Raw genomic sequence first — 17446 nt, 5'->3', positions numbered from 1 at the left:
CCTTGTGTTCTTTTATTGTTAACTGGGCAACCATATAAAACACATTTTGTCATTTTGTCACTTAAAATGATTACATATCTATACAAACTTTAGCTGGATCAGCACCAATTTTTTTTGCAGTAGCTCCAACGTGACGTATGCGGAACGCGATACGTTTCACAGAGGTCTTAATATTTAGGTCATGAACCAGATGAAAGGCTTTTTTCGACAGGGTTCTACACCACACTTTTATACACAAAGGCAATGGACCTCCGAGGCTATAGTGGGACCAAAACTACTTGCACACCAATTCAGTTGGGATTGAACTCATTACCCTTTCCACATGAGTATTACGTGTTAACAATCACAGCTACAGAGTACCCCGGAAAGGCAATGAGAAGCCACCGCAGATTCATCCTACCAAGTCTGTCCTATTCATATTGCAGTAATCTCCCTGTAATGACAGTTTGAGGATCCAAAACAGTCTCCATGTTGATCACCCCATTTTCCTGACCGTATCTTTATCCCCATCTAGCCAAATGGTTTCAGTAACACAAAAAAAAAATGCATGAACAAACACACACACACACTTAAATGCTCACTCAACTCAATAAACCAGGTTTATGTTTGATTTTTGAAGCATTCAAGACGAAAGTATTACAAATTAATTGGTATAAACCTGGGGAGGTAATTACAACATAAATAAGACTAATTATTGTAACATACCTATCATTTAATTGACTGCAAATATTCATTTTCCGTATCCAACCAAGAGGTTGTGGCATGTTTAAAAGTTTGCCAAAGTAATATTCATTCTTCTAAAGATAAAACACGCATATGAATTCACGTGGTAAATTAAAACTGAAGCTAGTTTTACAAACCAAGATGTAGTAGTCCAATACTCGACCCAAGCCCATCTTCTTGGCCTCCCGATTGATCTGCTCCTCGGACAAGAGGCTGAACAAGGTGCCGTTCACATATGGCAGGGCCTGGACATACCAAGTAACACAGCAGCCCCCGTATTAATGCTGTTAAGTGCAAAATTTTTGTAATGGGTATCAATCTATCTCCTAGTGACTTGTTTGAAATGTGTATCCATCTAACTCATGGTGACTTGCTAGAAATGTGTATCCATCTCCTGGTGACTTGTTAGACATGTGTATATATCTATCTTTTGGTGATTTGTTAGAAATGTGTATCCATCTACAGGTGACTTGTTAGACATGTGCATCAATTCAAATATTAATTTAGTCAAGAATATTATATGTAAAATTATTTAATTTGTAAAATTTAAAAGGCTTGATGTATAATGAATGTAATAACACGCAACAGGGCCACAATTTGTGATAATTCCTTGGTTTGTGTTCTGTAGTATAGCAAAAGATTTCTGAGATGAACTGCTAGCATGGTCAGTGTATCTCACGCAGAACAGTCAGAGACATTATAATAATTGGAAACCACAATTTGCACAAACCTAACACTAGCGCAAATTACTAATAATAATGTACCTAATAATATAAACTTTTACTTTAACAAAGGAGTTATACAAGATTGTTGTGCTTTCATAAAAACCACTGAGGCAAGGAACTGATAGTGATTTATATATACTAAGCATAAGCATTTACAGTTAAGCCTTACATAAAACTATAAATGTGAATGTAAAGTAGTAGGGCTTTAAGGTGTGTGATTACAACTGGAAAGTCTTTAAGCGATCGGACTTACGTGATACTAGTGACATCCAAACCATTTGGGCGCAAACTTTTGTTCATAAAATTACAGTCTTATGCTCGGGATAAAACAACTGTTTCCCCACTACTTGAGCAGGAACCCGGTGATACTGGGACCACTCTATCACACCTCTGTGTCCTCCAGCATATACTATGCATCTCAAACATCTAAACTGGTCTGCGAAAGTGCAACACTGACCAGAAAAACAAGAAAGAGCATATACTGATCGAAATGGGTGGGAGGGGAGCGGGCTTCATTTTAAGGTTGTGGAACTTATGACTTCCCACAGATGACGCAGTGTCTGTATTTGTTAGTTTATTTCTGGCAGTTCTCCCAACCCCCTCTCGAGAAGGGGTGGCAGTTTCCTCTACCCCTCTTGAGAAGGGGTGGCAGTTCACCAACCTCCAAAAAGAAGTTAAGATAGTTTCCTCTACCTCCACTTGAGATGGGGTGGCAGTTCTTCCAACCCCCTCTTGAGAAGGGGTGGCAGGTCTTCCAACCCCCTCTTGAGAAGGGGTGGCAGTTCTTCCAACCCCCTCTTGAGAAGGGGTGGCAGTTCTTCCAACCCCCTCTTGAGAAGGGGTGGCAGTTCACCAACCTCCACAAGAAGTTATGATAGTTTCCTCTACCTCCTCTCGAGAAGTGGTGTCAGTCCCGAGCGAGAGAGGAAGCAGGGACTCACGTGGGTGGCCTCGGTGGCGAGCAGCGCGGAGAGCAGCTCGAGCGCGGGCCTGGCAAGCGGGCGGCAGCGCTGGCGGGCGCGGCGGTGGAGGCACAGGTTCATGAGCAGGGCCGTGCCGTACTCCAGGGTGTAGGCCCGCGCGGAGCTGTGCCCCGCGGCCAGGTGCCGCACCAGCCACTCCACCACGCCCAGCTCCAGCATGCGCACCCGCTGGCCGTGCCTGCCGGAGCACCATCACGCTGGCGACTGCCCACGAGCTTCGTACACTACCTCGTAGGGAGGATGCTTCTGTTTTCAACTCTCACTCTTCCACAGCGAGGTCGTGAGAGACGGGAACACAGAGCGTTGCGGATCAGGGATTAAGAGGGAGAGCCCAACCTTGGCCTTCAGTGTGGCACCCACTAGGCATTTGCCTTGTGTGATTTAGACAAATCGTGGATGAACAAAATCAGAATGGCCCCGAGGTGGAAGAGATGGGGGAATACCTATACATTTACCCATTCCTCCTTGAAATCCTAAAAAATATATCATTGCTTCCAAACAAATGAAAAGAATGTAGTTCTTCCTCCCTCCCATCACTCTTTCCGAAATGAAATTCTGCGTACACTCTTGGAATAATCAGACTGGAATTCGAACCTGAGACCTCTGGAAAGTGAGTTCAGTGACATACTATTGCGCCACCTTGATTCGCAAGAAACACGATGGAATTGATTATATTTTAAATGTAGTGTAATGTGACTATAGACAGATTCAAAAATGTTTGTACATAGGTACTCAAGTGTAACAAACAAAAATGTATTGGAACATGTGTTGGCAGGGGCAAACATTTATGGTAATGTCAGATGATACAACAAGATACAAAAGCTAGAGAAATTGTATGAGGTGCATCCAACTATAAGAACCTAGTTACAATTGGGAATTAAATACAGTCCATCCAGGCTTATCTGAACACCTTTAAAATTAATTGAAAAAAATTACTGAATGTAAACTGTGAATGTGTTCATGCTCTAGTATACACCCGGTTAATGGCAGTACGGTATATAAAAATGTATTATAAAATATTGCATGCTTAAAACTAGTACCTCGTGTAATTATCTTTATGAATAATAGAATAATATTTGCATGATAACATCATTTTCATATTTCCAACAATGAAAATTTTTTGCTTTGCTGGAGGCATGCCTACTAGAGCTGGGCCAACACCGATTTCCAATAAATGAATTGGCAAATATTGTCATCTTACCGATCGTTGCGATCAGAATCATGCTCGTCGATATTTCATGCCGATCAGCTACCACATTTACCGCAGAAGGGTCGCCACTGTGTATAGGTCGCATCTACAGTTTTGGACTTGAAAAGATGTTCGGTATCGGTTATCGATCGGCAACCAGCGATAGGTATCAATATGATTGGCAAATAGCCTGATAGGGGCCCAGCTCTAATGCCTACAGGCGTGAGGCGGAAGGGTGCTGAAAGCAGCTACATCGCCTGACCTGAGGCTGAGCTTCTGCAGTGCCGCCAGGAGCATGTCGGTGGTGATGGCATCGAGGGCGGCGCCCCCGGTGATGGCTCGCACCAGCACGCCCGCCACGTCCCGCCCCGCCCCGGACAGATAGTCCCGGCCGCAGCGCAGGGAGGCCACGGCGTTGACGAGGCGTGCCGCCGCCTGCTGCAGGGGGTGAGGGCTGGCCGTGTCCGCGGGGAGGAGGCATGCCCCCAGCAGGTCCCCCCCGCCGCCCGAGTGCAGGCACAGCACGTCATGTCGCAGGTACGCGCCCATCACCTCCTCGCGGTCCTCCACACTCGAGCGGGTGATGCGCTGCAGGGCAACGTGATCGCTGCAACTCTCTCTCCCACTGGAACCAACACTTCCAAGAGATTCAGTTACAGGTGTCATTCATTCATATCTATTAATGTACTTGGAGTGAGTTTATTCTTGATTTTTTTTCCCCTATAGGAAACATTCGGGGCACAACAAAATTTCAACTTATGAATTTTTTATTCTTTTTTCTTTTAAGTACATAACAAAATTAAATGTACAGGATAACAAACTATTCCAAACTAGACAGCCTCTCACACAAAAAACTATGAAATATGTTGAATGCTAACATTAGACTTAAGTTTTTTTCACTGTATTTCATAACTATTAGCAGTATTATTTGCAGTATTTTTTTTTTTATTTCAGAGTGTAAAAAAATCCATTACATCAAATTGAAAATGATGATGCATCCACAGAACCTTTAAAACAGAGGAATCAACAACCATTTAAAAAAAATGTATAAGAGTAAACACTATATCTGACTTCAATACATCACGCACTGCACTACCTCAATTATAGATCTAGGAAAATGTAATCTATTACCGCAGTAGTGCCACTTATATTGTATTTGGTTTGCACCAATGCAGGGAAGCATCAGAGAAAAAATATCTAATTTCCACTGTTTTCAGACAATTTGTTTTCTTCCAAGAGTAGCGACCAACCATTAATAGATAATCCACAAGGAGTGAGGGAGCTGGAATGAGGCGGTAAAAGTTGGAAGAAAAGAGCTGGAAATCAATAATTTCCTTGTTTATTCCCTGTATATCACAGGCAAATCGTAACTCCTATTAAGTTCGACATTAACGGTTTACTGTACCCTTGGAATTCAACTGGACATTTTGTTCTCCGGTTTGAGAAGCAAAAAAGATGGCATAAGTACAAGAATTATATTTTTTTATAATTAAATAATAAAAAAAAACTTCATATGCCCATAAAAATAAAATCACACATATATAAAAACAAAAATATTAAAATAAGTTTATTAAATTTTCTTGTAAAATACTTAAAATAAAAAAAAATACATGCATACATAACTGAATGGACTGAATTATGCTTACTGTTTGGTGCTGTTCCAGATGGCAGGGATGGTAGTGTTCCAGATGGTGAAGATCCATGTGATGGGTTATGACTGATGAGATGAGAATGGAGCATCGATGGAATGCAAGCAAAAATCCAGATTGACCTTGCTTTGGTTTGAGGAGAGTGATCTGACCACTCAATCACCGTGGCCCTTAATTAAAAAGTTGATTTGGTTACAATGAAAGGTAGGCTACATTCTTTGAATGATTCTTGTGATGGGAAAGATTGATTTAAAACGTACATACCACGTTGCTAATTTATAATGACACGTCATCGAGAAAACCTGAAGAATGGACAATGGCTGATTTTGGCTTATTTTCTGTGTGTTTGAGTACTCGCCTTTCTTCAGGTTTTCTCGATGACATAACAGTGTACACCAACAATGGTATATGGCCAAAACAATGTTTTACGAGGTAGGCTAATAATCAGTATACAGTCCAGAGCACTGAAATAGGAGCGGAACAAGATGCCAGACCCATCGCAGTGCCTGGAGCAGCAGGAGTTGGGTCTTCATGCTGCCGGTCAGCAGGTGGTTCTTCAACTTCCTGAAGTCCACGTCGAAGCTAGTCCACAGGCTGGCCGCGTGCGACCGGTCTCTCTCGCTGCCGGCGCCGAGGGAGCACTCCTCGTCACCTTCTGGGACTGTCTGTGGATTATGTCAGGTACTGTAGTACCACATTGCGTACACCTGCTGATTGGAACTACAACCATGGGTGTTGCTAGAGTTTTAATGGGTGGTCGTATTCCCAGAACCTAGATACCGATATCCTGTTTTACTAAACTAAAAAAAAAAGTCAGTGTCCCGCCATTTTTTTTTTCAGTACAAAGCCTCGATACTGATAGGTTAATTGCCATGTCTCTTGTTTGTAAGTAAACGTAGATGTTGGTGAAAAACAGTCAGTAATGTGCAGCCTTGTCTACTCCCTTCTATATTGACTCCGTGGGATTTGTAAACCACAGAAATGAAGATGTCACCTGCCAGACCTGATGTGATAGGTAGTTCTATGCATACCCGGTAATGCCTCTGACTACAACATTTCTACAGCTTAAAACAAAGCATTCAACAATTGCTATGTGCATACACTGAATTAAAAATGACACTTCACCAAAAGGAAAGAGCAGCATCACTTTTGTTTGAAACTTCTATGATTCTCTTCACCCAAATTCTGATACTGAACACATCGGGAATACAGGTACATACAACTCGCGCAGGCTAGGAAGGGCTTTGAGACGCGCAGGTTGTGATACCGCCCCCCTCGGCAGTCAAAGCGGCGCCTGTGCTCTAATTGGCTGTGCCTGCGAAGGCCATCGATAGCGCACGGCTGTCTAGTAGACTACTACCGTGCGTGAATATATCAGTCTTCCTCTTTCCGTGGTTGTGTTGTGTACGTATTTAACAGAGTAGGCTACCGCGAGAATTGTCGGATTTTGTGTGCACGTTCTCTTGAGGTATATACGTAACAATGCCTCCAATACATTCGAAGCTGAAACACAAGGTTCTGCATAGTCAAACGCGAGAAGTTATTGCGAATGTGATTGAGTTCATGAACAATGAAAAAGCGGCTCAAGAGCCTATCATCCCTTTTGCCGAAGCACGAAGACGTGTTGCTGTGGCTACAGGCGTGTCTACAAATGTAGTTACCCAGATTACCAAAGAGATGCAGCGTATTGCAGTCGGCGAGGGCACACGTTTCGAAACACCAAACAAGCATAGGACGCGTACGAAGCATGTTACGGGACTTGACGATTTTGATAAGTGTGTTGTGCGACGAAGTATTCACAATTTTTATATAAATCAGAAAATCGCCCCTACTATCCCAAGACTACTACAAGAACTACGAAAGAGTATTGGTTTTAAGGGAGGAGCAACAAGCTTACGAAAAATCGTACGAGAATTGGGATTTAGATGGAAGAAAACGAGAACAAATCGTTCTGTACTTACAGAGAGACAAGAAATAAGATACAAACGGATTGCGTATCTAAGAGAGATAAAGGAAGCTAGGCAGCAAGGCAGGCCTATAGTGTACATGGACGAGACGTATTTACTGAGCTCGCACTGTACAGAAAAATCATGGAGTGACGAAAGCAATGCAGGCCTGTTGAAACCCGTATCTAAAGGCGAGCGAGTGATAATTGTTCACGCAGGTGGCGAAATGGGTTTTATCAAGGATGCGTTGTTAATGTGGCGTTCAAAGCAAGCTACGGGTGACTATCACAATGAAATGAACGTCACTAATTACGAGAAGTGGGTATTAGAGAAGCTTATACCTAATCTTCCAGAAAACAGTGTTCTGGTAATAGACAACGCACCGTATCACAATAAACTCCGTGAAAAGTGTCCTAACTCCAACTCCAAGAAAGAGGACATGAAGACATGGCTACGTGAAAAAGGTATTTCATTCTGGCCCGACATGTTGAAACCAGAGTTGTACGAAATAATAAAAAAACACAAAGAACTACATAAGAGTTACGTTATTGACGAGCTTATGTCACAGCACTCTCACCGAGTTTTACGTCTTCCTCCATACCACCCTGATTTAAATCCCATCGAACTCATCTGGGCGGACGTTAAACAGTGGGTTGCGCAACGAAATGTTGATTTTAACATTAAAAGTGTTATCGCTTTGTGCAATCAACGGTTCTCCGAGATAGATCAGGGCAAATGGAAGTCAGTATGTGCACACGTACAAACAATTGAAAACGGATATAGAACACAGGAAGGGGCAATTGATATCGCTGTGGAAGAAGTGATAATTAACTTAGGCGAAGAAACTGACACTTCAAGTGAAGCTGATAGCTACAGTGATGACAGAAATCACTCTGAAAGGGACAGCGAGTTGTCGGGCATTGAAGAACTGCAGTAGGTAAGTAACCTGGAAAATGTATTTTGGTTTCAGTGTAATGTATACTGTATACACGTGTTTTGCTGTGCCGAAAGTAACCACTCTGAAAGGGATAGTAAATAAAGTATTACAGTAGGCGAACCAACTACATAACAGCCGCATGATGTTTTCAGTATGGTGTGTACCGTACACGTGTTTTCTTTCCTTTACACTCCCCTCTTCGTCACCAAGAAGGGGGGGTACTTGAGCTGCGCAGTAGAAGCTAGTTTTCGTCCGTTTTTAATCTCCATCAAAACCTTTCCTACAGCGAGCCTGGTGTACGCACTTATTTCGTGAAAATTTTTTTTCTCACATGGAAGTTATTTTATTTTAGCGTACGGTTGAAGTGTAAGCTCTCTCTGGCCCTAAATAAGGGGGGAAGTGATTGGCAAAAACTTTACATTACTTAACAATTGAATGGCATTTAAAGTAATTTAAACAGTAATCTAAAACTATTTATACACTAACCTTACTTTTTATATGTAAAGGAAAGCCCTTCAAAAAATATTATACAAATTATCTATACAATAATTGAATAATTATTTTCAGGTCAAAGAATACATATCTATGAAAATTACATCACTACACAAATAAGTATTATCCCTTTTACAAAGTAGACAGACCATATGTTTAGATTAGTAACCTAAAAACCTATAAAACCAAAACTGTACTGACGTCGTCCGGGCCTGCGGCCCCTTTGAGCCCGATATGACACCGCCAAACCACCGCCTCTATTCAAACCTCCCGCTCGTGCGTGCGTGTGTGCGTGTGTTTCTAGCCCGGCAAGAGGGCGCTTAGAAGCAGTGCGGCGACCCCCTAATTTGCTAAGTTTAATGTTAATTGTAAACCTTTTGTTTTCATTCATTTTTTGCCCCAGTGTTGTGCAGTTTACTCATGTATTCTTTAATTTAAATATCATGTTACTTGAAAGAACTACAGACGTTGCCCGGGCGGACCCGAATAGGCACGGACTTGGACGAGGGTAGGAATGTTTTTATATAAACATTCAATAATTACGTAAATATTAATATACTTTAAATTGCCAGTAGCTTTTATATATTTTTCAATGTTAATCTATAATTTACTTAACTTTCGCCGGGGCACGGAATCACAGAATGTAATAACGGTAATTGATCAAGTGCCTCGCCGCCCGAGACGCCACGCGCATGCCGCAAGTTGGCAACATTGAGACGCCGCACCTTCAAGTCACCGCAGCTACGGGGTCGTCGGAGCTCCCTGCATCCGCCTGACGCAATGCAGGACGACGCCACGACACCTGGACGCCCGACCGTCCCATCACCGAACATGACAACCAGCCGTGCACCTGTCACCCGTCTGTCACTACGAGCCGCGAAACGCCCGCATGTCGCCGACGCTGAACCAGGCCGTGCCGAGCGCCGCTTGCGCTTGCTGCCCACCTGTCACGAGCCGCCTGACCTTGGTCGCCACCGCCCCTGCCGGCCGGCACCCTGGCCACCACCGCGCCGCAGCGCGCTGCGAGACGCAACAGCCGCCGCAGCCGCAGATTTGGAGCTCGGAGCAACTGGTGGGTCTCCACACCCAAGGTTAGTCAGCCAGCGCCCATTCTGCCCGTGTGTATTGTCCGTCATGTAAAAATTACCCGCCCGCCATCATGTCAACATCGTCGTCCGCCATCATGTCAACATTGTTCGCCGCCATCATGTCAACGTTGTTCGCCCATCACGTCAACATCGCCACCTGTCCGCACGGACGTAAACAATAACATTACCACGTGCGCAAGGTAAACATTACCGACCACGCCCCCCAACCATCTGTCAAACGGCGCTGTCATATCGGCCTACTTTCGGAGGGGGCAATTGACGTCGTCCGGGCCTGCGGCCCCTTTGAGCCCGATATGACACCGCCAAACCACCGCCTCTATTCAAACCTCCCGCTCGTGCGTGTGTTTCTAGCCCGGCAAGAGGGCGCTTAGAAGCAGTGCGGCGACCCCCTAATTTGCTAAGTTTAATGTTAATTGTAAACCTTTTGTTTTCATTCATTTTTTGCCCCAGTGTTGTGCAGTTTACTCATGTATTCTTTAATTTAAATATCATGTTACTTGAAAGAACTACAGACGTTGCCCGGGCGGACCCGAATAGGCACGGACTTGGACGAGGGTAGGAATGTTTTTATATAAACATTCAATAATTACGTAAATATTAATATACTTTAAATTTCCAGTAGCTTTTATATATTTTTCAATGTTAATCTATAATTTACTTAACTTTCGCCGGGGCACGGAATCACAGAATGTAATAACGGTAATTGTGTTGGCGCGGAGGCGCCATGTTAGTCGAGACGAGCAGAGCTCTCGCCCAGTTCATCTTCATCACCGACCGAGAGCAGACGTGCCAGCACCCCGGGGACCTCAACCGTCGTGAACCACTGATCAAGTAATTCTGTATCTTAATTAATTCTTAAATCTCTTTCATCCGTCATTCCTCGGGGCAGCTCTCGGTCGGCGGGCTGCATTAAAAATTAATTGTCTCAGTCGAGTTTTTTAACCATTGTGTACTAAGCATCCTTTATAGCATGGCCACGTGTGTGGACCATGCATTCACTTAAGCCGATTCGTGCCTCAGGCTTTTTAACCGTGTAAAGTGTAACGTGCGTAGAGGGAAGCGTGTCCGTGGAATTAAATCTGGGTATAAGTAAAATCTGAGTATTTTATTTAACCACGTGGTGAGTGAGCCTACTTAGCCTAGGAGTGTGGCGTGCCCGACGCCTAGAGCGGGCCAGGTCTGGATCTAGATAGGGTAGAAAGGGCTGGTAACTCGTCCCCACCTGGGCTACGTCACGCCCTGAGAGAGAGACTCCGCCGGGTCCACGTGCCCTTACACGTGGTGGCGCCCATTCATAACACCTTAAAGTCACCGGGAACGTGCGCGCAGCCCTCAGTACGTAAAATTAACTTGTACCACTAGCACACGAGCGACAGTGTTTTGGGGGACAGAGCAAGAAACCAAGGCAACAGGAACGAAGCAAATCTTAAGAAATAGTTCAGGAACGTGGTCTGAAGCATACCTGTGGAGTGACGGATGGCTTGAACAGTTCCGGGAAGATGGCAGCACAGTTGTCCAGGGTTGCAGCCAAGTCCACAGCCTTCCCTTTCACTGTGCTCTCAAGGGCTCCCGTCAGCTCTGTTGCTATGCCTGCACACCCAACACGACACACACTCAGCCCTGAGCCTGGCCTCAATTACGAAGACCTGCATTCCCATTGCAGGTAACAGATTAAAAAAATGTTTGAGTAAATTAATTTACTTATTCATTCTGAGGGTTTATATTACGATCAATCAATTAAGGCGTCTGCCTATTTGTGCACACATACAATGTGCAGTGTTTCAGAAAAAGCCATACAATTTGACAACTTGACAATTTGAAAAGCATTTAAGTTTATGCTGAAGGCGGATGAGTAGTTCTGTTACCACATTTAATTTTTAAATGGCTAAAATATGTGTTAGCATCAGCAGAATGATTTTCAGGCATGAAACTCCCAGTAGAGATTCTTGAAAACACTAACGGTCACTTGCATTACACCTTTATAGTCACTTCTTTGCCATATGTTGTTATGGTTACTGCTCAAATTTGAAAGTTTCCCTATGCACGATGAAAAGACTGTGCGCCAGTTCAGACTCTTGTGCTAAGAGGTGATACCATGCTAAAAGCACTAGCAAGTTTCTATGATATCATTCTGCCTCACTAACAAAGATACAACCTTGACTAGACGGGCCCCTTAAGCACCATTAAAACTTTGCTATAAGTGAAATATATGCAGAAAAGAGTTTATGACTTTGTTATTCAATACTTATATATGTCAGCAACAGTGGCGTAGCCAGAGAGGGGGGGGGGGGGGGGGGCGGCCCCCCCGAAAGTTAAATCTTATTTTTTTTAAAATATAAAGTTTGCATAAATAATTGTTATTTATTTTAAAATACTCTTACACTTATCTTATTCATACAAAATTTTACCTCAGTTTTAATATTTTAAAATGGCATTGAGGACACAGAGAAGTAACATTTACTCGGTTCCAGTGCTTAGTCTAAGGAAAGCTGGAATAACTTTGTGCTTCATAGGAAGGAAGTTGTTGCCAGGTCAAACAGCTCGTTGTTACACGTAAAGTATAGATATATGCGACAAAAAAGGAAAGGAAGTAATTTACTTTCGTATTTTAATAAACTGCCGAAGCAAGACGGAAGTGGAGATGATATGACAATGAAAGGTGTATCAATACAGGTAAGATTTATAACTAATAAGTTAATCACGAGTTGGAAGTTAATATTACTACAATATTAAGTTTCCATATAGGTTCGATAACATTTATAAAATGCTTATCGTTTTCAAAATGGCCACGGAAACGGGTTTCAAAACGTTATGTCTCAATGTCATTACACCAATTGGAATAGTAACTAACGGACTTAGTCGAACATAAAATGCTATGGAAACGCGGATCGTATTGGGAAGGGATGGAAAGTAAATGAAATATGCATTTTTTTTCCGGCTACAGTTGCCACATAATCAGGAATAACAACACTTTTATCGTGTCCATTAAGTTTACTTGCGGAATTTAATTCCATATGTGGCAGAATGAAAACAGCTGTTTGTATTTATTTATTTGTTTATTTAATGTGAGCCAACATAAATTAAATCACGCCAATAATCCAACACGCAAATATGTCATGCGAAACGAAGCCGTTTTTAATCAGACTGAAATTTTCCATGGGAATAGGTATTGTTCACAATCTAGATTCAATAACCAAAACGTTTTGGTACCTACATGGAAACAATCAATGTTTTTTATTGTTTCATCTAGAGATGGACGAGCCTTAGACTCTTGAGCCGACCCAAAATGAGCTACAGAAAAACAACATAAAATCAAGCTGGGCAAAAAAAAAAAAGATCCTCTTTGAGCCTAAATCAATGCCATTTATAGGAAGGAAAAAATATTTTCTCTTTCTTCATAATAATTACGTTAATAGTTTTAGACGACAATAAATTTTTTAAAGGTTTCGAGTGTGTGAACAATTTCTTATTATTTATTTTTTTATTAAATTTTTTACTTTTTTGAAATCTGTGACTTGATTCAGTGGTTAAAAATCAACTTATTTGATATAACATTTTATAGCTCATGAATAAAACAGCATAACATGCATGTGAATGGAATGGGGGGAAACTAATTTATATACATCATTAGTCACATGCATGTTATTTATATCAACTGCAGTTATTAATGGGGTACTTTGTAGATAAAAGGTGTACAATAACATTCTGCACTTAATTATTAGGTTCCCTGTGAGTTATTTGTTTATGTATTTTACGAAGTTACGTATGAAGTAGACAGTCAAAAAACATACCGTAAATATTTATAATAACATAAATACTTTGAATTTGTATATTGTGACTTTGCAAATGCTTTGGTACCCATGCTCAACCAATTAATCGGACAATGCTACAGAAGTGTCTTTGTTCTTCATTTTGTACAGGCTGCTGACGAAAATAAAACATCGCAGTGTTCAGGTCCTTCTTTGGAACACAGACAATCTCTTGATGAGCAAAGCACATTTGAAATGGTGAGTTTAAAAATGCAAAATAAGCATGACATCGGGAGTTACATTGACAGACACAATGTAAGCGAAGATGAAAAGGAAGCTGTTTTAAAAAACACGTGGACTCCAAGTGCTGACTACAAATTCGAAAGTCAATTTAAGGGCAATAGAAACAGGAATTTTCAGATTAATATAAGATATGTTGATCCAGAAGTCATTGAACTACGGGAAGATTTTCTGTCATTTGTTCCCGTGTATGATGTAAGTGGGGCTGGACTAGCAAATACTATAAAGAAAAAATTGGTTTCCCTTGGTTTGGATATGAACAGACTAAGAGGTTGGGAATACGATGGAGCATCAGCAATGAGAGGCGAATTCCGAGGTGTCCAAGCTATTATAGCAGAAGAATAACCGAAGGCATTGTATACTCATTGTGCCTCGCATTGCCTTAACCTATGCCTCAACGATTCTTCAAAGATCCCATGCATTCGAAATTCTTTTGGTATTATGAGTGAGGTGTGCAATTTTTTTAGAGCTTCTCCTCATAGAACACATGTACTGAAAACCAAATTAAATTCTTCACCACTGAACCACACGGGCTTAATGAAGTACTGCGAAACACGTTGGGTAGAAAGGCACAAAGCAGTTTCCTTTTTGTAAATGCTCTGCTCCATGTGATTGAAGCTCTAGAACACATCACCGACGAAAACAAAGAAGGAAGTGCTAAAGCACAGATCCTTCACAAAAGTGTCTGTGACTTTAGCTTCATTATTAGTCTTAACGTTTCCGAGAAAATGCTTTCACTGACTTGTTCACTCTCCCAATGTCTACAAAGCAAATCCATAGACCTCGGTACAGCTCTTAGCCAAGTTGAGTTAGTTGGCTTAAAATTAGCTGATATGCGCAGCAACAGCGATGAAGAATTTGAAAATATTTTCAAAGATTCTTTAGAGCTTGCAGATGTTCTTGGTGTGGTTCCAGCAATCCCAAGATGTGTAGGCAGGCAGAAACATCGTGAAAACTACTCAGCAAATTCACCAAAGGAGTACTTCAGGAGGATGTCTTTCATTCCTTATATTAAAGAAATAGTTCATCTCTCAGTGAAAGATTCTTATCTCATAAGAATATTATCGTAGGATTGCAGTGCAACATACCAGTGAATGTTGTAAAATCTAGTTTCAGTGATTTAAAGAGAGCTTTTAATTTCTATGCTGATGACCTTACAAACACCAGTAAAGTCATGTTCAAAGGTGAGTGGGATTTATGGAAAATGAAATGGAAAAACTCCAAAGATGAGCTACCGAAGGACGAAATCACTGCACTGAAGAAGTGCGAAGAAATGTTGTTTCCAAATTTACATATACTTCTGGAAATTCTGGCCTCTCTGCATGTTACCACAGCATCAGTTGAAAGAAGCTTTTCAACTCTGAAGAGACTGTAAACCTATCTCAGGAACAGCACTGGTGAAGACTGTCTAAATGGACTCGCACTAATATCCATACACCGCAGCATACCATTAAACGAAGATATATTGATTGAGAAATTTGCAAAGAAAAACAGAAAATTTCTGCTTGTTTAGATGGGTTAGTAAAAGAGTGGCCTTTAAAATGATTAAGAACGTGGTTATAAATTCTTAATACATAGCAGTTTTAAATTTTTGTTTGGTGTTTACAACTTTGAAATGATTTTTTGACATTTTGCAGATAACTTTTTTTTAAGAAGTATTGAGTTTTCATAAAATTACTATGAACACATTCGAGAAAACATGTAAATTATAGAAGTTGTTCACTTTAGGTGTCTATACTGTATATACGTGTTTTCAGATTTAGCTCTTAATTTATTTCTTCAGTGCAGATTTTACTTTTTCAGATACCTAGTGTTTGATGTTTTAAAAGTTTAAATGGTTGTTATTTAAATGTTAGTATACACTTCTTAAGTTCTTAATGGCTGAGTTTTTTAAGTATCATGAATGAATACGAGAAAATTAATAGATTATATTTGTTCGTGCAATGTGTTTATACAGTATGTAGCTAATGTAATATTTGAATTTTGTGATCGATTGACCAAGGAAGCATTAGCTCTTGCTTAATGTAGTTTTTTATTTAATGTATGTTTGTTATTATAAGATTATAAGTTTAGAAATTTTTACTTGAAATGCCAATATACTAAGCTATTTTTTAAAAGCAGTCCCGAGTATACTTTCTAAAGATACGATAAAAGAAAAAAATGTATATTCAGTACAAACAGTGCAGCTAAAATAGTATGAGAGTATTGAGATCAATATATTGATAAAGATTTAAGAAAACATTAGCACTTGCTTAACATATATGTTGTACTATTAGAGACGTAAGTCACGTAATTATTGTCGACAGGCTAAGTTGAAGAAATTGTATTTTAGTTTTAGTGTTCCTGCTTGCAAGCCGTTTGTATAAGTACTTTGAAGGTAATTTAAATAATAGTGAAATTTTTCACACAAAATTTTTTTTACAAATATATTTTATTATCTGCTAATTATAAATTCTGTATTGTGGGATGATAAACGCTTAAATAGCACAAATTTGCACCTTGCAATCCTAATTTTTCCGGGGCAACTAGGCGACAACAAGCCAGTGAAAACATGTTGTGTTGTCTTACCTACTACCCGATATGACGATCAGTGACCGCACGAGTCACCGTGCATGTGTTACACTCGCTATTGTCGCAGTTGCAGAGGCGACATGGATGGCTACACACTGGCAGAGCTAGCCGATATGCATTTAGTGTATGGTGCAGCTGGCGGCAATGGAAGAGAGTCGGAGAGACAGTATCGTGAGAGGTTCCCTAACCGACGGTATCCTGCACACACAATGTTCGCACGCATTGACCGCCGTTTGCGGGGAACGGGTTTGCTGCGCGTCACGAAGCCAGCAAGTGGTTCGAGAAGGACAATACGGACACCTAGCGAGTGTTTCACATGGACGGTGACTTGTGCGGTAATTGATCGTCAAATCGGGTTGTAGGTAAGACAACACAACATGTTTTCACTGGCTTGTTGTCACCTAGTTGCCTACCTACCCCTGCTACTTTGTTGCGCAGTTTCAGGTTTAAGAATGCATTTCCGGACATGGGTTTCTTAATAAAATGTTTTCCACACATCTAAATCTACCATCCCTATCAATTTGTAACACATATTCATGGCCACCCTGTATATTTCCTCCCCCGTTTTTAATGTTTAATATATTTAAATTGGTAAATGTGGGGGGGGGGGGGGGGCTTAAGTGAGTAGATGTAATACTAACAGGCAGGCAGTTTCACAAGTACAAAAAGCTAGTGAAAAAAAAAAAAACAAACCAATGAGGTTCTGGTGGTCCTTGCTGAGGCGACGGAATCTTCTCTTCAGCTGGCGATAACTGTGCTCCAGCTCTGCCAACTGCTGCTGCAGCCGTGCCCTGCTCAGGGCGGGGGTCTCGTCCCGCATGGCCTCCAGGGCCATGCGGAGCAGCCGCGGGGCAACTCTCTGGCCCCAGCAACACTGCACCAGGAACTGCTCCAAGCTCTCCTGAAGCTCTTTCTTCCAGTGTTCCTGGGCACCCACAGCCATAAGGACTTGCAGACGAGCCGTTCCCCACACTACTATAGGCTCGACTTGACTAGAGACAAGCTTACAAGTCTAGTGGTGTAGCTGTCAGAGTACCTTTGAAATCAGTTATTATGTAAGCAATTTCCCCAAA

General features: G+C 41.5%; 1 protein-coding gene across 6 annotated transcripts in view; it reads right to left on the bottom strand.

Annotated features, from left to right (window-relative positions):
• Window positions 1-17446, bottom strand: part of LOC134542220 (lisH domain-containing protein ARMC9-like) — a 50630-nt gene that overhangs the window by 14442 nt on the left and 18742 nt on the right. For all 6 annotated transcript variants that reach the window (XR_010076758.1, XR_010076759.1, XM_063386302.1 and 3 more), the window contains 6 exons: window positions 17067-17298; window positions 11216-11343; window positions 5764-5934; window positions 3883-4208; window positions 2390-2609; window positions 861-968 (listed from right to left, as the gene is read on the bottom strand). Coding sequence is in view for 4 of the 6 variants with exons in the window: in XM_063386302.1 (XP_063242372.1) it covers window positions 861-968; window positions 2390-2609; window positions 3883-4208; window positions 5764-5934; window positions 11216-11343; window positions 17067-17298 (1185 nt within the window). In the remaining 2 variants the exon portion in view is untranslated. The remainder of the gene's footprint in view (window positions 1-860; window positions 969-2389; window positions 2610-3882; window positions 4209-5763; window positions 5935-11215; window positions 11344-17066; window positions 17299-17446) is intronic.

This window comes from Bacillus rossius, assembly GCF_032445375.1.
Source record: "Bacillus rossius redtenbacheri isolate Brsri chromosome 4 unlocalized genomic scaffold, Brsri_v3 Brsri_v3_scf4_2, whole genome shotgun sequence".
Taxonomy (NCBI): domain Eukaryota; kingdom Metazoa; phylum Arthropoda; class Insecta; order Phasmatodea; family Bacillidae; genus Bacillus; species Bacillus rossius.
Note: the sequence above shows the minus strand (reverse complement) of the source record. Positions and strands in the feature narration are given on the sequence as shown.